This window comes from Cyanistes caeruleus, chromosome 3 (assembly GCF_971803275.1).
Source record: "Cyanistes caeruleus chromosome 3, bCyaCae1.hap1.1, whole genome shotgun sequence".
Classification (NCBI taxonomy): Eukaryota; Metazoa; Chordata; class Aves; order Passeriformes; family Paridae; genus Cyanistes; species Cyanistes caeruleus.
In genome coordinates, this window is record NC_141703.1 from 116469322 (window position 1) to 116493382 (window position 24061).

The window sequence follows — 24061 nt, forward strand, 5'->3', positions numbered from 1 at the left end:
CAGATGCTCACAAGCAAGCCAGTACCGGTTGCCGGAAACAGCCATGCACTGTCATCAAGAGCCCCCCCATCCCCACCAGGAGATGAGAGCAGTGAGCCCTCATATTCAGAATCTGAATGTGAAGACCACTGGGCCGAGGTACAAAGGGAAGCCACGCGGGCAGGAGACTCAGCCCTGTCTAAAACAATATTAGCTTTCCCTGTGGTATATAAGAAGAACAGGGCAGGGGCACTCATAAATGTATGGGAGTCCCTAGACTACAGGGATTTGCAGGTGCTGTGCAGCCACTGAGGAGCATAGTCAAGGCTCTCATTTTTTTAAACACTTACTGGAAGCCACCTTTGCAGCCCATGTCATGGTGTCCCATGACATTAAAAATATTATGAACTGTCTTCTCTCCCCATCAGAATATATGCTGTGGGAAAGGCAGTGGAAGAAACATTTTAAGCAATTGGCAGACGCATCATATATGAAAGATGCCAACAAACCTAATTTAACACTAGAGCAGTTGGCAGGAGAAAGTGACTTCTAGAAACCATGGGAACAGGCCTGAGAACTGCCTGAGGCAGCTCTCTGTGATAGATAGAAACTCTTTTGTTCGCCTAAATATATAGATATGATAGAATGCTTTGCGAAATTGTACTTTAGATATAAAGTAGAGAAGGGGCTGAAGGCCACTAACTTGCTGAAGCTGGCATAATTAATAACAGACTAGCAGAAATTCCTGGAACACTAGGACAAGATAAACCTTGAGAGAGAAACAGTGAGAAAAGGTCAGTGGAGTAGGAGTGAGGAAGACTTGGAGCCTCCCTTCTACGACCACAAGAGGGCAGAGAAAGATCATCTAATGACCAGAGACGCATGTGCAGAAACGCCAGAGGAAAGCCACATCATCAGGAGGCCGAAACGAATAAAAGGACAAACACGGAAGCGGGAAGCGCGGCAGCTCCTTGGGAAGAGGTTTTTCCTCCTCCTCCTTGCCGCCCGGCGCCGACTTTGCTTATTGCTGGCTTGCTATAATTAATAAAACCTTTCCTTATATATTTCTTTCTAGTGTATTCATAACAAATTTGGTCCCGTGACTCGGATGCAATCTGCAGGACGGATACTCGGCACCACCGGTGGGCGCCCCCGCTTTAATATTTAGCGGTCCGGAGGACCGGTTCCTGCCTCAGTTGCACCGACGAACCTAAAAGATCTAAGCAATAAGCAAAAGGGAGACCGGTCGACCCCTTAAAATCTGTGCACAGAGTCCGGACGAAGACGCAGGACGCGTGAGTATTACGGGAACCGTTCGGTCGGGGTCGGGATCCCGGATTGTGGCGAGTGGGGTGTGTGTGAGAGGGGGACTGGTCGACGGATTCCCCAAGCGAGTTCGGGCCCTTCAGTAGTGCGGTTCCCATTAGCCCGCGAGGGCGTGGGCCACAAACAAGGGGAAGCGAAAGCGGCTGTGTGATTGAAGGCACTCCGGAAGAATGGGGCAGGGGAGAAGCAAGCACCCTGTATCTATTAAACTTCCACCCGTACCTAGAGATAGTCCGTTGGGTTTTATATTAGAGAATTGGGAGCATTTCCCAGGAACAGAAAATAAGGATAAGGCAAAAATGATTCATTATTGTGTAGAAATACAGGGAGGAAAGGAAATTTCAAGGAATGTATTTTGGCCTGTATTTGGATCAACTGAAGATTGGGTTAAACAAAAATTAAATTCATGGGTAAGAACAAAGATTCCCTTTAACCCAGAGGAAAGTGCTTATGCAGAGATCCGGGTAGTAAATCCTGAGGCTTTTATATTTAGGTTGACAGAGAATTCGGGGGAGGGGAAGGGAAAGAAAAAGAAACCTCGAAAAGAAGATGCTTTGATAATCCCCCCCCCTCCATTTGTACCACCACCACCACCACCACGAGCCCCTCCCCCTCCGAATCCCGAGGAGGAGGATTTAGACATGCCAGAGGTGGGGCCTATTACCAGGAATAGATTCAGAAGGAGACAGGAGAACCTATTCCCATTGAGAGAGATGCCAATGGGTGGCCCCCAAGCTGGAATAGGATTTATATCTGTCCCCCTTAGTTCGGGGGATGTCAGAGATTTTAAAAAGGAGATGGGGCATTTATTGGAAGATCCATTGGGGGTTGCAGAAAGAGTTGATCAATTCTTAGGACCTAATATATACACCTGGGAAGAATTACAATCTATTTTGAGTATTTTATTTACGGCAGAAGAGAGAAACATGATTAGAAGGGAAGGAATGCGCATCTGGGATGCTCAGCATGCCCAGGGACCACTGGCAGATGTAAAATGGCCCCTTTCAAAATCCCCATTGGGATCATCAGAATCCAGCCCATAGAGTACACATGCAGGATTTAAGAACTATTATAATTCAGGGAATTAGGGAGGCAGTCCCAAGGGGTCATAATATTAATAAAGCATTTAAGGAGAGGCAAAAGAAGGATGAAACTCCTACAGAATGGTTAGAAAGACTAAGAAAGAATTTTCAGTTATATTCTGGAATGGATCCAGATACCCAACTGGGACAAGCACTGCTTAAAGCACAATTTGTGGCAAAAGCCTGGGAGGATATTTGGAGGAAGATAGAAAAATTGGATGGGTGGCAAGATAGAAGTTTGGATGAACTTTTGAGAGAAGCACAAAAAGTGTATGTTAGAAGAGAAGAGGAGGCTCAGAAGAGGCAGACTAAAATGATGGCGGCTGCTGTAAGAGAGAGTAGGGATCAAACCTGGAAAGGGAAACAACAGAGACCAATGAGAGATTCAAAAGAAAAACAAAACGCTAAAACTTGTTTTTACTGTGGAAAGAAAGGACATTTTAAAAGAGAATGTAGGGTAAGGATCCAGGATGAAAAGATGTTCAAAGAAGACTAGGGAGGTCAGGGGCTCTTTTTTTTAGGGACCCAAGACCACCCTAAAGAGCCCTTGATAAAGCTAAAAGTGGGTCCCCAGCACCAAGAAATAACATTCTTGGTGGATACTGGAGCTGAGAGATCAACCATTCAGTTTTTACCTACAGGATGTAGTATATCTAAAGAAACTGCCACGGTAGTGGGAGCAAAGGGGGAACCCTTTGAAGTGGGGGTTATTAAAGATGTGATAATAGAATCAGAGTCAAAAATTGGGGTGGGAAATTTTTTTATTAGTACCAGAAGCAGATTATAATTTGTTGGGACGAGATTTAATTATTGAATTGGGAATACATTTAGATGTAGTTGATAAGGAGTGGAAAATAAGATTATGTCCTTTAAGAATAGAAGATGAAGAAAAAATAAACCCAGAAGTGTGGTATACACCTGAGAGTGTGGGACAGCTGAAGATAACCCCATTCTCGGTTACTATTAAAAACCCAGAAATTCCAGTCAGAATAAAACAATATCCCTTGTCACCTGAGGGACGAAGAGGGTTGAAACCAGAAATTGACAGATTGTTAAGCAAGGGACTATTAGAACCATGTATGTCACCTTTTAACACACCCATACTGCCAGTAAAGAAGCCAGATGGGACATAACGTTTGGTACAAGATTTAAGAGAAATTAACAAACGCACAGTAGCACGGTTCCCCGTAGTTGCAAATTCGTACACGTTATTAAGTAAGTTGGGGCCTGACAGTTTGTGGTACAGTGTTATAGATTTAAAAGATGCATTCTGGGCCTGTCCTCTTGATGAGGCTAGTCGAGATTATTTCGCTTTTGAATGGGAAGATCCAGATACGGGGAGGAGACAACAACTGAGATGGACGGTATTACCCCAGGGATTCACCGAATCCCCCAATTTATTTGGGCAAGCATTAGAACAGATTTTACAGGATTATCAGATAGACCCAAGAGTGACCTTGATACAATATGTGGATGGCTTGCTTTTAGCTGGGAAAGAGGAAGAAGACGTAAAGAGAGAGAGTATTAAGTTGTTAAATTTTCTGGGTTTAAAGGGATTGAAAGTATCCAAGGCAAAGCTCCAATTCGTTGAAAAAGAGGTAAGATATTTAGGTCATTACCTTAAAGAAGGAAAAAAAAAAGATAGATCCTGAAAGAGTACAAGGAATTTTATCATTACCAATTCCAAAAAATAAAAGACAGATACGTCAAATCTTGGGATTAACAGGATACTGTAGACAGTGGATTGAAAATTATAGTAGCAAAGTTACATTTTTATATCATAAATTGACACAAGAGGGATTAATGAAATGGAGTTTAGAAGATACAGAAAAATTCCGGGAGCTAAAAGAAAGTTTAATTCATGCTCCTGTCTTGAGTCTCCCAGATTTAAGGAGACCTTTTTATTTGTTTGTAAATGTGGAAGATGGAATTGCCTTCGGAGTTTTGACTCGGGAGTGGGCAGGGAGAAAGAAGCCGATAGGGTATCTATCAAAGATCTTGGACCCCGTGAGTAAGGGCTGGCCAACTTGTTTGCAAGCAGTAGCAGGATGTGCCCTGCTGGTGGAGGAAGCTAGGAAAATCACCTTTAATAGCAATTTGAAGGTAATGTTCCCCCATAATATTCGGGGTGTGTTACAACAAAAGGCGGATAAGTGGATTTCAGATGCTAGACTTCTAAAATATGAAGGAATTTTAGTTGAGGCCCCAAACTTAATATTAGAAACCACCACTTTACAAAATCCGGCTGCATTTTTGTATGGAGAACCCGAAGGCGAATCCCTGACACATGACTGTATAACTACAATTGAGGAACAAACCAAAATTAGACCTCATTTGGAAGCAGAGGAATTAGAAAGCGGAGAAAAGTTGTTTGTGGATGGGTCCTCCAGAGTAATAGAAGGAAAGAGGAAAACAGGCTATGCCATTGTACGAGGACCTGATTTGCAAGTCCTAGAATCAGGTCCATTAGACAAATCTTGGTCAGCCCAAGCTTGTGAATTGTATGCAGTATTAAGAGCATTGGAATTATTAGAAGGAAAGGAGGGGACAATATATACAGATTCCAGATATAGTTATGGAGTGGTGCATACGTTTGGTAAACTGTGGGAAGAAAGAGGTTTAATAAATTCCCAAGGGAAAGATTTAGTCCATCAAAAACTCATAATTGCAGTATTAAAAGCCCTGAGAGGGCCCAAAAAGTTGGCAGTGGTTCATTTGAAAGGACATCAGACGGGAATGGACTTGAGGAGTAGGGGAAATAATGCCGCAGATCAGGAGGCAAAACGGGTGGCATTACGGACAATGGTCCTAAAAGAAAAAGGGGGGCATGAAGAAATTATGGAACATAAGGATAGTGATTTAAGAAGTAAATTTACTGAGGAAGAGAGATTAAAACTCCCAGAGACAGGAGCGATAGAAAACTCAGAGGGGAGATGGTTCCTTCCAGATGGCCGAGAAGTACTACCAAAAGCCATAGCTCAGAGAATATTAGAAAAAATGCATCAAAGGACACATTGGGGAGCACAAGGACTAATCGATTATTTTGCAGCAAAGTATATGAGCACAGGTATTCGAGACTTAGCTAAGCAAATTACTAGAAGCTGCCTCCCATGTTTAAAAACAAATAGAAAGAATCTCAGAAAATTACCTTATGGAGGGAGACCCTTAGCAAAAAGACCTTTTGCAAATATTCAGATTGACTTTGCAGAACTACCAAAGGTAGGGAGACTTAAATATCTCCTGGTCCTAGTGGATCATCTCACCCATTTTGTAAAAGCTTTCCCTACATCTAGGGAAACTTCACGAACAGTTGTAAAGGTGTTATTGGAAGAAATAATTTCCAGATATGGGGTACCAGAGACAATAGACTCTGACAAAAGTCCCCATTTTACATCAAAAATAACTCAGGAGGTGTCGGAGGCATTAGGAATAAAGTGGGAACAACACACCCCTTGGCACCCTCCAAGTTCTGGGAGAGTAGAAAGAATGAATGGAGAAATAAAAAAACAACTTACTAAGCTAGTAATGGAAACAAAACTATCATGGGTCAAATGTGTTCCATTAGCCTTTCTGAATATTCGAACTCAGCCAAGGGCAGATTAGGGAATTTCCCCTTTTGAGATGTTATATGGTATGCCTTATAATATAGAAGAAGTTCAAACACATCCAAATGTAAGTGATCAGTATATCAATAAGTACTTAATAAAATTAATGAAGTATAAGAAGGCATTGTGGGAAAAAGGAATGCTAGCTCAAAGACCACCATTGGATTTTATATTACACCAAGTACAACCCGGAGATTGGGTGTTGATAAGAAGTTGGAAAGAGAACCCCCTAACACCAAAGTGGGAAGGACCGTATCAAGTCCTGCTAACAACTGATTCTGCAATCCGAACTGCGGAGAAGGGATGGACACATGCCAGTCGAATTAAGGGACCTGTGGAGCCACCAAAAACTAATAACTGGGAAGTGGTTAGCCCGGCTGGGGACCTGAGACTTAAAATATCCTGAAAAAAAAAAAAAAAAAATCTGAAAATTATTAATCTGCTTAGAAACTTATGAATAGTAAACTCCATAAAGGCTTTTATATAGAATATAAGATACCCCCATCTAGTAGGGAGGAAATATATAATAGTAATGTTAAAATAGGTTGTGCTGTATGCCAGAATTGTTACCCTTTTGTTTGTTTTAAAAGTATAGTATGTGAAGAACATTGGTGGACCCACTGTCATAGAGGCTACCCACCGAGAGGGGTGTGTAGATTTTGCTACATTGCCCAGAGGAGACTCACCGATTGGGCCTTAAGAACCAAAACACAGGCAGGGGAATTTGAGAAAGGATCAGAAAAGTGGTGGGCCATTTACACAAAAGGAGTCAATTCCTTGTATTATTGTTACCATCCAAACGAACCTGCACCTTTTGTAATAAATATAGTAGCTGGGTCGTGCAGACGGTGGCTCCAGGAATTGAGGTGTGATACCCCTTTAGTAAAACATAGAAGTTGGGAAAAATATATACAAAGAAAGAATAAAAAAAGGAGTAATCTCCCTCCTGAAGAATACTCTTGCTGCCGAGACGATGGTACACCCCGTGGCCCGAGGCAACCGGGTCGACGACGGGAGAGGCAGAGGAGTAATAAACTGTGGAGGGAAACACTCCAAAATACATGGGACCAAAAGGTCATGGTCCTGGAAATGCCACAAGAATGGGAATGAGACAACCCAGCAAAATAATTTATGGGAAGCCCAAATTGGTATTTTACAAAAGAAAAGCCTCTATTATAGCAAGGGAAGCCAATGCTCATTAAAAAGGTCAGTAATATTTATAATTTTAATTAGCACATTTAACATTTGTACAAGTAAGACTCATGAACCCTTTAATTGGTCCTTAACCCGATGGGAGGACCAGGTTATTATTCTATCACAAATTACCTCTGGAGCCCCTAGCTTTCAAGTTACACTAGACTCTCTCATTAAGTGGAAGGGTATTAATTATTTCCCACCTGGGCATAAGGTACTATACATGTGCCCAGCTTCTAATCCAGGCAGAGGGTATTGTAATTATCCCGGAGAATTTTACTGTAGATATTGGGGCTGTGAGACAATTTCCATGGGATGGAAAGTACAAAACCCAGATAAGTATCTAAAGGTTGAACGGGGTCCACACGGATGTGTAAAGCCCTGGATAGGCCCCTCAGGGGAGATAACATATATTGGAACTTGCAAATTTCACTATATAAATATTACACAATCCCAAGATCCTGGGTGGTTATTGGGAAGAACCTGGGGTCTCAGAGTATGGGAACCCGGAAGGGATCGGGGGGTGCATATACTCATAAAGAAAGAGGTAGTTCCCCATGACTCGGGATCTGTTGGACCAAATCCAGTGGTGTGGGGAGTAGAAGACCCTAAAGTAAGGGATCAGAATAACCATTCAGAAAAATTAGAAAATAACACCCAAGTATTAACCACAGTAGAGACACCCCAAGAATATGGAAACAAAGCTCTTTGGAAAATTCTGCAAGCTACCTTTAAAGTATTAAATGATACACATCCAAATTTAACTAGAGAATGTTGGTTATGTTATAACATTAATCCACCCTTTTATGAGGCCATAGGCTCCATAGCAGAACCAAAAAGAGTGAATGGTACCAATCCTGCTGCTTGCTTATGGCAATCAGGAAGGGAAAATACTCCAGGAATAACATTATCTCGAGTCACTGGAAAAGGGAAATGTGTGGGAAATGTGCCCCTAGATAAGAATTACTTATGCCAAACAAAAATACTGATTAATGACCCTCGCAAGCCAGCTCAGTGGCTGATTCCAGCACCTAATACTAAATGGGTTTGTAACACTTTAGGAGTAACCCCATGTGTTTCTATAACAGCCTTTAATGAAACTTATGAATTCTGCATACAGGTCATAATAGTTCCCAGAATTATTTATCATTCTGAAGAATATGTGTATACACAATATCAAAACCCAGAACATCATTTAGTGAAGCGAGAACCCCTCACAGCACTAACAGTAGCTGTATTGCTAGGCATAGGAGGGGCTGGATTAGGAACAGGTGTAGCATCTTTAGTAAATCAGCACCAGGGACTCAGAGAGCTTAGAATTTCAGTAGATGAGGATTTAAGAAGAATTGATAAATCTATAAAGGATCTCACAGACTCCCTAGACCCACTGGCTGAAGTGGCCTTACAAAATAGAAGGGGATTAAATCTATTATTTTTACGACAAGGAGGCCTTTGTGCTGCCCTTAAGGAAGAACGTTGTGTACATGTAAATAAAAGTGGAATAGTAAGAGAAACCATGGCCAAATTACAGGAAGGACTGAAAAAGAGAAAAGAAGAACAAGAAATGCAACAGAATTGGTATGAATCTTGGTTTAATTACTCCCCCTGGTTAAGTACTTTATTATCCACCATAATGGGGCCCTCAATTTTACTAATTTTAGTACTTACTTTAGGCCCTTGCATTCTTAATAAAATTATTAATATCGTAAAAAACAGATTAGAAGCAGCACACCTTATGTTAATACATGCTAAATATGAGGCCTTAAAGGGAGAAGAAACAGAAGATTATTTAGAATTAAGTAAAAAAGAACTACAAAGATTCAGCGAACAAAAGTAAGAAATAGAAAAAGGGGGGGGTTGTGATAGATAGAAACTCTCTTGTTCGCCTAAATAAAAAGATATGATAGAATGCTTTGCGAAATTGTACTTTAGATATAAAGTTGAGAAGGGGCTGAAGGCCACTAACTTGCTGAAGCTGGCATAATTAATAACAGACTAGCAGAAATTCCTGGAACACTAGGACAAGATAAACCTTGAGACAGAAACAGTGAGAAAAGGTCAGTAGAGTAGGAGTGAGGAAGACTTGGAGCCTCCCTTCTACGACCACAAGAGGGCAGAGAAAGATCATCTAATGACCAGAGACGCATGCGTAGAAACGCCGGAGGAAAGCTACATCATCAGGAGGCCGAAACGAATAAAAGGACAAACATGGAAGCGGGAAGCGCGGCAGCTCCGTGGGAAGAGGTTTCTCCTTCTCCTCCCTGCCGCCCGGCGCCGACTTTGCTTATTGCTGGCTTGCTATAATTAATAAAACCTTTCCTTATATATCTCTCTTTCTAGTGTATTCGTGTATTCATAACACTCTCCATGATATTGCCAATGCTGCAATCTCTGACATCTCTTCTTGTCACCCCAGGTAACAAGGTGCCAACGCAGTGCTTCACTAACATTAAGCAAGGGGCAAGTGAGTATTTCATTAAATATATAGACAAGCTGAAATTGCCATTGAAAAGCAAATAGAGTGCCCAAAGGCACAAAAAGAATTGTTGGTAAAAATAGCAATGGCCAATGCCAACATGGAATGTAAAGCAGTTTTACAGGCCCTCCCACCTGACCCTGAACCAACCATAAGACCAAATGGTTGAAGCCTGCGCCAAGCATGTCTCCACTTCTACCGAAAACACAGTAGCCCTTGCGGGTTCTAAAGGGCTGGCAGAAAGGATATCCAGTGCCTATGCAGCTGAAATGATAAAGGACTCAAGCTCAAGCCACTGTTTTAACTGCGGCAAGCCTGGACACTTTTTTAAGGATTGCCCCGAGAGACATTTTTTATAGCCACCCAACCACCAATGGTTACCCAGACCAAACTGGCATTAAGGAAACTTCAATCAGAGCATGGGACAGCCCCGTGCACTGACATCAAATCAAATGCCGCACCACTCCATCCCTCCTGCAAAAACTACCATCCCGCCTCCATGGGGACTTAGGTCACAGGTGCAGTGTTTGCTTCAGCCCACACAGGAGAAAATGCCAAACATACCAGCCAACATTTTCTCCTTGTGTTTGCTACCCTGGGAGTCCCAGAACAAATAAAAACAGATCATGGGCCCGCTTACACCTCCCATAGACTGAGAGATTTCTTCAGCCAGTGCGGGGTGAAGCACGCCACAGGCATACCTCACTCTCCCACAGGGCAATCAATAGTGGAAAGGACACATCAGAACCTTAAAAGAGTCCTTGATCAGCAGTGGGGAGGAACAAAGATCATTCTTCCCATTGAGAGGCTCTGTAAGGCTCTGCATGTTATGAATTTTTTAAATTGTTCACCTACAGAGCCCGACCCCCCTGTAGTTCTACATACCCCTGTAGAAGTATGGCACTTCTCTAATTTGACCCATGCCAAACTCACAGAGAGGTCACCAATGCGGATCAAGGATCCTGAGTCACAACAGACATCAGGACCTTTCCCATTGATTAGCTGGGGGAGAGGGTATGCTTGTGTGTTAACACCATCTGGTCCTAGGTGGCTCCCAGGGAAAAAAATAAAAACATACCTAGTCCCTGCAAACCCTTCTCAAAACACGACCAAATTCTAAAAAAAAATCCCACCAAATCTCCACTAATTCCCACAAAATACATGAAAAATCCCTCAAGATCCCTAAATCGCCTCACTATCCCACAAAATTCCACAAAAATCACACAAAACCTCCACAAGTTTCCACAAAATCTAAGAAAAATTCCTCAAAATACTTCAACTCTCCTCAAAACCACACAAAGTCCTTGAAAAGGCCCACCAAATTCCACAAAAATCCCACCAAATTCCCTACATCTTCTCAAAACTCTACAAATTTCAACAAAAATCCCACCAAATCTCCACAAATTCTTACAAAATACATGAAAAATCACAGATAATTCCTCAATTCTCTGCAGAATCTCACAAAATTCCAGAAAAGACGCTCAAAGTTCCACCAACATCCCACAAAATGTCCACAAATGTCCACAAAATCCAAAAAAAATCCCACAGATTTCCCTAATTCTTCTAAAACACGACCAAATTCTAGAAAAATATCCCACAGAATCTCCACAAATTCCCACAAAATCTAAAACAAATTCCTCAAAATTCTTCAAGTCTCTTCAGAATCCCACACAATTCCAGAAAAATCCCCTCAAAATTCCAGACAAGTCCCACAAAATTCCCTAAATCATTTCAAAACCCTACCAATTCGCAGGAATGTCCCACAAAATCTCTGCCAATTCCCAGAACATCCCACAAAAATCCCACAAAAATCCCTAAATCTTCTGAAATCTTGACCAAATTCCAGAAACGCCCCATAAAATCACCACAGTTTCCCACAAAATTCAAGAAAAACAACACAAAATTCCCTAAATCTTTTCAAAATACTACAAAATTCCTGAAAAGCCCTACCAAATTCCAGAAATATCCCACAAAATGACCTAAATCATTCCAAAACTCTACCAAATTCCACAAAAATCCCACCAAATTCCCTACATCTTCTCAAAACTCTACAAATTTCAACAAAAATCCCACCAAATCTCCACAAATTCTTACAAAATACATGAAAAATCACAGATAATTCCTCAATTCTCTGCAGAATCTCACAAAATTCCAGAAAAGACCCTCAAAGTTCCACAAACATCCCACAAAATCTCCTCAAAATCCAACAAAATTCCAGGAAAAATCCCACAACATTCCCGAAATCTTCTCAAAACACGACCAAATTCTAAAAAAAAATCCCACCAAATCTCCACAAATTCCCACAAAATACATGAAAAATCCCTCAAGATCCCTAAATCGCCTCAATATCCCACAAAATTCCACAAAAATCACACAAAACCTCCACAAGTTTCCACAAAATCTAAGAAAAATACCTCAAAATACTTCAACTCTCCTCAAAACCACACAAAGTCCTTGAAAAGGCCCACCAAATTCCACAAAAATCCCACCAAATTCCCTACATCTTCTCAAAACTCTACAAATTTCAACAAAAATCCCACCAAATCTCCACAAATTCTTACAAAATACATGAAAAATCACAGATAATTCCTCAATTCTCTGCAGAATCTCACAAAATTCCAGAAAAGACGCTCAAAGTTCCACCAACATCCCACAAAATGTCCACAAATGTCCACAAAATCCAAGAAAAATCCCACAAAATTCCCTAATTCTTCTAAAACACGACCAAATTCTAGAAAAATATCCCACCAAATCTCCACAAATTCCCACAAAATACATGAAAAATCCCTCAAGATCCCTAAATCGCCTCAATATCCCACAAAATTCCACAAAAATCACACAAAACCTCCACAAGTTTCCACAAAATCTAAGAAAAATTCCTCAAAATTCTTCAAGTCTCCTCAAAACCACACAAAGTCTTTGAAAAGGCCCACCAAATTCCAGTAAAATCCCACAGAATCTACACAAATTCCCACAAAATCTACAACAAATTCCTCAAAATTCTTCAAGTCTCCTCAGAATCCCACACAATTCCAGAAAAATCCCCACAAAATTCCAGACAAGTCCCACAAAATTCCCTAAATCATTTCAAAACCCTACCAATTCACAGGAATGTCCCACAAAATCTCCACCGATTCCCAGAACATCCCACAAAAATCCCACAAAAATCCCTAAATCTTCTGAAAACTCGACCAAATTCCAGAAACGCCCCATAAAATCACAGTTTCCCACAAACTTCAAGAAAAACAACACAAAATTCCCTAAATCTTTTCAAAATAGTACAAAATTCCTGAAAAGCCCCACCAAATTCCAGAAATGTCCCACAAAATGACCTAAATCATTCCAAAACTCTACCAAATTCCACAAAAATCCCACCAAATCTCCACAAATTCTTACAAAATACATGAAAAATCACAGATAATTCCTCAATTCTCTGCCGAATCTCACAAAATTCCAGAAAAGACCCTCAAAATTCCACAACCATCCCCCAAAATCTCCTCAAAATCCAAAAAAATTCCAGGAAAAATCCCACAACATTCCCTAAACCTTCTCAAAACATGACCAAATTCTAAAAAAAAATCCCACCAAATCTCCACAAATTCTTACAAAATACATGAAAAATCACAGATAATTCCTCAATTCTCTGCAGAATCTCACAAAATTCCAGAAAAGACCCTCAAAGTTCCACCAACATCCCACAAAATGTCCACAAATGTCCACAAAATCCAAAAAAAATCCCACAGATTTCCCTAATTCTTCTAAAACACGACCAAATTCTAGAAAAATATCCCACAGAATCTCCACAAATTCCCACAAAATCTAAAACAAATTCCTCAAAATTCTTCAAGTCTCCTCAGAATCCCACACAATTCCAGAAAAATCCCCACAAAATTCCAGACAAGTCCCACAAAATTCCCTAAATCATTTCAAAACCCTACCAATTCACAGGAATGTCCCACAAAATCTCTGCCAATTCCCAGAACATCCCACAAAAATCCCACAAAAATCCCTAAATCTTCTGAAATCTTGACCAAATTCCAGAAACGCCCCATAAAATCACCACAGTTTCCCACAAAATTCAAGAAAAACAACACAAAATTCCCTAAATCTTTTCAAAATACTACAAAATTCCTGAAAAGCCCCACCAAATTCCAGAAATGTCCCACAAAATGACCTAAATCATTCCAAAACTCTACCAAATTCCACAAAAATCCCACCAAATCTCCACAAATTCTTACAAAATACATGAAAAATCACAGATAATTCCTCAATTCTCTGCCGAATCTCACAAAATTCCAGAAAAGACCCTCAAAATTCCACAACCATCCCACAAAATCTCCTCAAAATCCAAAAAAATTCCAGGAAAAATCCCACAACATTCCCGAAATCTTCTCAAAACACGACCAAATTCTAAAAAAAAATCCCACCAAATCTCCACAAATTCCCACAAAATACATGAAAAATCCCTCAAGATCCCGAAATCGCCTCAATATCCCACAAAATTCCACAAAAATCACACAAAACCTCCACAAGTTTCCACAAAATCTAAGAAAAATTCCTCAAAATACTTCAACTCTCCTCAAAACCACACAAAGTTCTTGAAAAGGCCCACCAAATTCCACAAAAATCCCACAGAATCTACACAAATTCCCACAAAATCTAAAACAAATTCCTCAGCATTCTTCAAGTCTCTTCAGAATCCCACACAATTCCAGAAAAACCCCCACAAAATTACAGACAAGTCCCACAAAATTCCCTAAATCATTTCAAAACCCTACCAATTCACAGGAATGTCCCACAAAATCTCTGCCAATTCCCAGAACATCCCACAAAAATCCCACAAAAATCCCTAAATCTTCTGAAATCTTGACCAAATTCCAGAAACGCCCCATAAAATCACAGTTTCCCACAAACTTCAAGAAAAACAACACAAAATTCCCTAAATCTTTTCAAAATACTACAAAATTCCTGAAAAGCCCCACCAAATTCCAGAAATGTCCCACAAAATGACCTAAATCATTCCAAAACTCTACCAAATTCCACAAAAATCCCACCAAATCTCCACAAATTCTTACAAAATACATGAAAAATCACAGATAATTCCTCAATTCTCTGCAGAATCTCACAAAATTCCAGAAAAGACCCTCAAAATTCCACAACCATCCCACAAAATCTCCTCAAAATCCAAAAAAATTCCAGGAAAAATCCCACAACATTCCCGAAATCTTCTCAAAACACGACCAAATTCTAAAAAAAAATCCCACCAAATCTCCACAAATTCCCACAAAATACATGAAAAATCCCTCAAGATCCCTAAATCGCCTCAATATCCCACAAAATTCCACAAAAATCACACAAAACCTCCACAAGTTTCCACAAAATCTAAGAAAAATTCCTCAAAATACTTCAACTCTCCTCAAAACCACACAAAGTCCTTGAAAAGGCCCACCAAATTCCACAAAAATCCCACAGAATCTACACAAATTCCCACAAAATCTAAAACAAATTCCTCAGCATTCTTCAAGTCTCTTCAGAATCCCACACAATTCCAGAAAAACCCCCACAAAATTACAGACAAGTCCCACAAAATTCCCTTAATCATTTCAAAACCCTACCAATTCACAGGAATGTCCCACAAAATCTCTGCCAATTCCCAGAACATCCCACAAAAATCCCACAAAAATCCCTAAATCTTCTGAAATCTTGACCAAATTCCAGAAACGCCCCATAAAATCACCACAGTTTCCCACAAAATTCAAGAAAAACAACACAAAATTCCCTAAATCTTTTCAAAATACTACAAAATTCTTGAAAAGCCCCACCAAATTCCAGAAATGTCCCACAAAATGACCTAAATCATTCCAAAACTCTACCAAATTCCACAAAAATCCCACCAAATCTCCACAAATTCTTACAAAATACATGAAAAATCACAGATAATTCCTCAATTCTCTGCTGAATCTCACAAAATTCCAGAAAAGACCCTCAAAATTCCACAACCATCCCCCAAAATCTCCTCAAAATCCAAAAAAATTCCAGGAAAAATCCCACAACATTCCCTAAACCTTCTCAAAACATGACCAAATTCTAAAAAAAAATCCCACCAAATCTCCACAAATTCTTACAAAATACATGAAAAATCACAGATAATTCCTCAATTCTCTGCAGAATCTCACAAAATTCCAGAAAAGACCCTCAAAGTTCCACCAACATCCCACAAAATGTCCACAAATGTCCACAAAATCCAAAAAAAATCCCACAGATTTCCCTAATTCTTCTAAAACACGACCAAATTCTAGAAAAATATCCCACAGAATCTCCACAAATTCCCACAAAATCTAAAACAAATTCCTCAAAATTCTTCAAGTCTCCTCAGAATCCCACACAATTCCAGAAAAATCCCCACAAAATTCCAGACAAGTCCCACAAAATTCCCTAAATCATTTCAAAACCCTACCAATTCACAGGAATGTCCCACAAAATCTCTGCCAATTCCCAGAACATCCCACAAAAATCCCACAAAAATCCCTAAATCTTCTGAAATCTTGACCAAATTCCAGAAACGCCCCATAAAATCACAGTTTCCCACAAAATTCAAGAAAAACAACACAAAATTCCCTAAATCTTTTCAAAATACTACAAAATTCCTGAAAAGCCCCACCAAATTCCAGAAATGTCCCACAAAATGACCTAAATCATTCCAAAACTCTACCAAATTCCACAAAAATCCCACCAAATCTCCACAAATTCTTACAAAATACATGAAAAATCACAGATAATTCCTCAATTCTCTGCCGAATCTCACAAAATTCCAGAAAAGACCCTCAAAATTCCACAACCATCCCACAAAATCTCCTCAAAATCTAAAAAAATTCCAGGAAAAATCCCACAACATTCCCGAAATCTTCTCAAAACATGACCAAATTCTAAAAAAAAATCCCACCAAATCTCCACAAATTCCCACAAAATACATGAAAAATCCCTCAAGATCCCTAAATCGCCTCAATATCCCACAAAATTCCACAAAAATCACACAAAACCTCCACAAGTTTCCACAAAATCTGAGAAAAATTCCTCAAAATACTTCAACTCTCCTCAAAACCACACAAAGTCCTTGAAAAGGCCCACAAAATTCCACAAAAATCCCATCAAATTCCCTACATCTTCTCAAAACTCTACAAATTTCAACAAAAATCCCACCAAATCTCCACAAATTCTTACAAAATACATGAAAAATCACAGATAATTCCTCAATTCTCTGCCGAATCTCACAAAATTCCAGAAAAGACCCTCAAAGTTCCACCAACATCCCACAAAATGTCCACAAATGTCCACAAAATCCAAGAAAAATCCCACAAAATTGCCTAATTCTTCTAAAACACGACCAAATTCTAGAAAAATATCCCACCAAATCTCCACAAATTCCCACAAAATACATGAAAAATCCCTCAAGATCCCTAAATCGCCTCACTATCCCACAAAATTCCACAAAAATCACACAAAACCTCCACAAGTTTCCACAAAATCTAAGAAAAATTCCTCAAAATACTTCAACTCTCCTCAAAACCACACAAAGTCCTTGAAAAGGCCCACCAAATTCCACAAAAATCCCACAGAATCTACACAAATTCCCACAAAATCTAAAACAAATTCATCAACATTCTTCAAGTCTCCTCAGAATCCCACACAATTCCAGAAAAATCCCCACAAAATTCCAGACAAGTCCCACAAAATTCCCTAAATCATTTCAAAACCCTACCAATTCACAGGAATGTCCCACAAAATCTCTGCCAATTCCCAGAACATCCCACAAAAATCCCACAAAAATCCCTAAATCTTCTGAAATCTTGACCAAATTCCAGAAACGCCCCATAAAATCACAACAGTTTCCCACAAAATTCAAGAAAAACAACACAAAATTCCCTAAATCTTTTCAAAATACTACAAAATTCCTGAAAAGCCCTACCAAATTCCAGAAATATCCCACAAAATGACCTAAATCATTCCAAAACTCTACCAAATTCCACAAAAATCCCACCAAATTCCCTACATCTTCTCAAAACTCTACAAATTTCAACAAAAATCCCACCAAATCTCCACAAATTCTTACAAAATACATGAAAAATCACAGATAATTCCTCAATTCTCTGCAGAATCTCACAAAATTCCAGAAAAGACCCTCAAAGTTCCACCAACATCCCACAAAATCTCCTCAAAATCCAACAAAATTCCAGGAAAAATCCCACAACATTCCCGAAATCTTCTCAAAACACGACCAAATTCTAAAAAAAAATCCCACCAAATCTCCACAAATTCCCACAAAATACATGAAAAATCCCTCAAGATCCCGAAATCGCCTCAATATCCCACAAAATTCCACAAAAATCACACAAAACCTCCACAAGTTTCCACAAAATCTAAGAAAAATTCCTCAAAATACTTCAACTCTCCTCAAAACCACACAAAGTCCTTGAAAACGCCCACCAAATTCCAGAAAAATCCCACAGAATCTACACAAATTCCCACAAAATCTAAAACAAATTCCTCAAAATTCTTCAAGTCTCCTCAGAATCCCACACAATTCCAGAAAAATCCCCACAAAATTACAGACAAGTCCCACAAAATTCCCTAAATCATTTCAAAACCCTACCAATTCACAGGAATGTCCCACAAAATCTCCACCGATTCCCAGAACATCCCACAAAAATCCCACAAAAATCCCTAAATCTTCTGAAAACTCGACCAAATTCCAGAAACGCCCCATAAAATCACAGTTTCCCACAAACTTCAAGAAAAACAACACAAAATTCCCTAAATCTTTTCAAAATAGTACAAAATTCCTGAAAAGCCCCACCAAATTCCAGAAATGTCCCACAAAATGACCTAAATCATTCCAAAACTCTACCAAATTCCACAAAAATCCCACCAAATCTCCACAAATTCTTACAAAATACATGAAAAATCACAGATAATTCCTCAATTCTCTGCCGAATCTCACAAAATTCCAGAAAAGACCCTCAAAATTCCACAACCATCCCGCAAAATCTCCTCAAAATCCAACAAAATTCCAGGAAAAATCCCACAACATTCCTGAAATCTTCTCAAAACATGACCAAATTCTAAAAAAAAATCCCACCAAATCTCCACAAATTCTTACAAAATACATGAAAAATCACAGATAATTCCTCAATTCTCTGCAGAATCTCACAAAATTCCAGAAAAGACCCTCAAAGTTCCACCAACATCCCACAAAATGTCCACAAATGTCCACAAAATCCAAAAAAAATCCCACAGATTTCCCTAATTCTTCTAAAACACGACCAAATTCTAGAAAAATATCCCACAGAATCTCCACAAATTCCCACAAAATCTAAAACAAATTCCTCAAAATTCTTCAAGTCTCCTCAGAATCCCACACAATTCCAGAAAAATCCCCACAAAATTCCAGACAAGTCCCACAAAATTCCCTAAATCATTTCAAAACCCTACCAATTCACAGGAATGTCCCACAAAATCTCTGCCAATTCCCAGAACATCCCACAAAAATCCCACAAAAATCCCTAAATCTTCTGAAATCTTGACCAAATTCCAGAAACGCCCCATAAAATCACAGTTTCCCACAAAATTCAAGAAAAACAACACAAAATTCCCTAAATCTTTTCAAAATACTACAAAATTCCTGAAAAGCCCCACCAAATTCCAGAAATGTCCCACAAAATGACCTAAATCATTCCAAAACTCTACCAAATTCCACAAAAATCCCACCAAATCTCCACAAATTCTTACAAAATACATGAAAAATCACAGATAATTCCTCAATTCTCTGCAGAATCTCACAAAATTCCAGAAAAGACCCTCAAAATTCCACAACCATCCCACAAAATCTCCTCAAAATCCAAAAAAATTCCAGGAAAAATCCCACAACATTCCCGAAATCTTCTCAAAACACGACCAAATTCTAAAAAAAAATCCCACCAAATCTCCACAAATTCCCACAAAATACATGAAAAATCCCTCAAGATCCCTAAATCGCCTCAATATCCCACAAAATTCCACAAAAATCACACAAAACCTCCACAAGTTTCCACAAAATCTAAGAAAAATTCCTCAAAATACTTCAACTCTCCTCAAAACCACACAAAGTCCTTGAAAAGGCCCACCAAATTCCACAAAAATCCCACAGAATCTACACAAATTCCCACAAAATCTAAAACAAATTCCTCCGCATTCTTCAAGTCTCTTCAGAATCCCACACAATTCCAGAAAAACCCCCACAAAATTACAGACAAGTCCCACAAAATTCCCTAAATCATTTCAAAACCCTACCAATTCACAGGAATGTCCCACAAAATCTCTGCCAATTCCCAGAACATCCCACAAAAATCCCACAAAAATCCCTAAATCTTCTGAAATCTTGACCAAATTCCAGAAACGCCCCATAAAATCACCACAGTTTCCCACAAAATTCAAGAAAAACAACACAAAATTCCCTAAATCTTTTCAAAATACTACAAAATTCTTGAAAAGCCCCACCAAATTCCAGAAATGTCCCACAAAATGACCTAAATCATTCCAAAACTCTACCAAATTCCACAAAAATCCCACCAAATCTCCACAAATTCTTACAAAATACATGAAAAATCACAGATAATTCCTCAATTCTCTGCTGAATCTCACAAAATTCCAGAAAAGACCCTCAAAATTCCACAACCATCCCCCAAAATCTCCTCAAAATCCAAAAAAATTCCAGGAAAAATCCCACAACATTCCCTAAACCTTCTCAAAACATGACCAAATTCTAAAAAAAAATCCCACCAAATCTCCACAAATTCTTACAAAATACATGAAAAATCACAGATAATTCCTCAATTCTCTGCAGAATCTCACAAAATTCCAGAAAAGACCCTCAAAGTTCCACCAACATCCCACAAAATGTCCACAAATGTCCACAAAATCCAAAAAAAATCCCACAGATTTCCCTAATTCTTCTAAAACACGACCAAATTCTAGAAAAATATCCCACAGAATCTCCACAAATTCCCACAAAATCTAAAACAAATTCCTCAAAATTCTTCAAGTCTCCTCAGAATCCCACACAATTCCAGAAAAATCCCCACAAAATTCCAGACAAGTCCCACAAAATTCCCTAAATCATTTCAAAACCCTACCAATTCACAGGAATGTCCCACAAAATCTCTGCCAATTCCCAGAACATCCCACAAAAATCCCACAAAAATCCCTAAATCTTCTGAAATCTTGACCAAATTCCAGAAACGCCCCATAAAATCACAGTTTCCCACAAAATTCAAGAAAAACAACACAAAATTCCCTAAATCTTTTCAAAATACTACAAAATTCCTGAAAAGCCCCACCAAATTCCAGAAATGTCCCACAAAATGACCTAAATCATTCCAAAACTCTACCAAATTCCACAAAAATCCCACCAAATCTCCACAAATTCTTACAAAATACATGAAAAATCACAGATAATTCCTCAATTCTCTGCCGAATCTCACAAAATTCCAGAAAAGACCCTCAAAGTTCCACAACCATCCCCCAAAATCTCCTCAAAATCCAAAAAAATTCCAGGAAAAATCCCACAACATTCCCTAAACCTTCTCAAAACATGACCAAATTCTAAAAAAAAATCCCACCAAATCTCCACAAATTCTTACAAAATACATGAAAAATCACAGATAATTCCTCAATTCTCTGCAGAATCTCACAAAATTCCAGAAAAGACCCTCAAAGTTCCACCAACATCCCACAAAATGTCCACAAATGTCCACAAAATCCAAAAAAAATCCCACAGATTTCCCTAATTCTTCTAAAACACGACCAAATTCTAGAAAAATATCCCACAGAATCTCCACAAATTCCCACAAAATCTAAAACAAATTCCTCAAAATTCTTCAAGTCTCCTCAGAATCCCACACAATTCCAGAAAAATCCCCACAAAATTCCAGACAAGTCCCACAAAATTCCCTAAATCATTTCAAAACCCTACCAATTCACAGGAATGTCCCACAAAATCTCCGCCGATTCCCAGAACATCCCACAAAAATCCCACAAAAATCCCTAAATCTTCTGAAATCTTGACCAAATTCCAGAAACGCCCCATAAAATCACAGTTTCCCACAAAATTCAAGAAAAACAACACAAAATTCCCTAAATCTTTTCAAAATACTACAAAATTCCTGAAAAGCCCCACCAAATTCCAGAAATGTCCCACAAAATGACCTAAATCATTCCAAAACTCTACCAAATTCCACAAAAATCCCACCAAATCTCCACAAATTCTTACAAAATACATGAAAAATCACAGATAATTCCTCAATTCTCTGCAGAATCTCACAAAATTCCAGAAAAGACCCTCAAAATTCCACAACCATCCCACAAAATCTCCTCAAAATCCAAAAAAATTCCAGGAAAAATCCCACAACATTCCCGAAATCTTCTCAAAACACGACCAAATTCTAAAAAAAAATCCCACCAAATCTCCACAAATTCCCACAAAATACATGAAAAATCCCTCAAGATCCCTAAATCGCCTCAATATCCCACAAAATTCCACAAAAATCACACAAAACCTCCACAAGTTTCCACAAAATCTAAGAAAAATTCCTCAAAATACTTCAACTCTCCTCAAAACCACACAAAGTTCTTGAAAAGGCCCACCAAATTCCACAAAAATCCCACAGAATCTACACAAATTCCCACAAAATCTAAAACAAATTCCTCAGCATTCTTCAAGTCTCTTCAGAATCCCACACAATTCCAGAAAAACCCCCACAAAATTACAGACAAGTCCCACAAAATTCCCTAAATCATTTCAAAACCCTACCAATTCACAGGAATGTCCCACAAAATCTCTGCCAATTCCCAGAACATCCCACAAAAATCCCACAAAAATCCCTAAATCTTCTGAAATCTCGACCAAATTCCAGAAACGCCCCATAAAATCACAGTTTCCCACAAACTTCAAGAAAAACAACACAAAATTCCCTAAATCTTTTCAAAATACTACAAAATTCCTGAAAAGCCCCACCAAATTCCAGAAATGTCCCACAAAATGACCTAAATCATTCCAAAACTCTACCAAATTCCACAAAAATCCCACCAAATCTCCACAAATTCTTACAAAATACATGAAAAATCACAGATAATTCCTCAATTCTCTGCAGAATCTCACAAAATTCCAGAAAAGACCCTCAAAATTCCACAACCATCCCACAAAATCTCCTCAAAATCCAAAAAAATTCCAGGAAAAATCCCACAACATTCCCGAAATCTTCTCAAAACACGACCAAATTCTAAAAAAAAATCCCACCAAATCTCCACAAATTCCCACAAAATACATGAAAAATCCCTCAAGATCCCTAAATCGCCTCAATATCCCACAAAATTCCACAAAAATCACACAAAACCTCCACAAGTTTCCACAAAATCTAAGAAAAATTCCTCAAAATACTTCAACTCTCCTCAAAACCACACAAAGTCCTTGAAAAGGCCCACCAAATTCCACAAAAATCCCACAGAATCTACACAAATTCCCACAAAATCTAAAACAAATTCCTCAGCATTCTTCAAGTCTCTTCAGAATCCCACACAATTCCAGAAAAACCCCCACAAAATTACAGACAAGTCCCACAAAATTCCCTAAATCATTTCAAAACCCTACCAATTCACAGGAATGTCCCACAAAATCTCTGCCAATTCCCAGAACATCCCACAAAAATCCCACAAAAATCCCTAAATCTTCTGAAATCTTGACCAAATTCCAGAAACGCCCCATAAAATCACCACAGTTTCCCACAAAATTCAAGAAAAACAACACAAAATTCCCTAAATCTTTTCAAAATACTACAAAATTCTTGAAAAGCCCCACCAAATTCCAGAAATGTCCCACAAAATGACCTAAATCATTCCAAAACTCTACCAAATTCCACAAAAATCCCACCAAATCTCCACAAATTCTTACAAAATACATGAAAAATCACAGATAATTCCTCAATTCTCTGCTGAATCTCACAAAATTCCAGAAAAGACCCTCAAAATTCCACAACCATCCCCCAAAATCTCCTCAAAATCCAAAAAAATTCCAGGAAAAATCCCACAACATTCCCTAAACCTTCTCAAAACATGACCAAATTCTAAAAAAAAATCCCACCAAATCTCCACAAATTCTTACAAAATACATGAAAAATCACAGATAATTCCTCAATTCTCTGCAGAATCTCACAAAATTCCAGAAAAGACCCTCAAAGTTCCACCAACATCCCACAAAATGTCCACAAATGTCCACAAAATCCAAAAAAAATCCCACAGATTTCCCTAATTCTTCTAAAACACGACCAAATTCTAGAAAAATATCCCACAGAATCTCCACAAATTCCCAC

At 38.8% G+C, this 24061-nt stretch overlaps 1 protein-coding gene across 1 annotated transcript; it reads left to right on the forward strand.

Moving 5' to 3' along the window:
* The first annotated feature begins 887 nt into the window (after positions 1-887).
* On the forward strand, positions 888-9089 carry LOC147654495 (endogenous murine leukemia virus Env polyprotein from Emv-2 locus-like). The gene is made up of 2 exons (XM_086883779.1): positions 888-1274; positions 6175-9089. Exon 2 carries the CDS (start codon positions 6966-6968, stop codon positions 9021-9023), a length of 2058 nt encoding a protein of 685 aa, XP_086739905.1. The 5' UTR covers positions 888-1274; positions 6175-6965; the 3' UTR covers positions 9024-9089.
* Positions 9090-24061: the final 14972 nt, after the last annotated feature.

Bases quoted from the DNA above. Each gene is read 5' to 3' on its own strand.
- LOC147654495 (XM_086883779.1), top strand. From the start codon at position 6,966: ATGGTACACCCCGTGGCCCGAGGCAACCGGGTCGACGACGGGAGAGGC.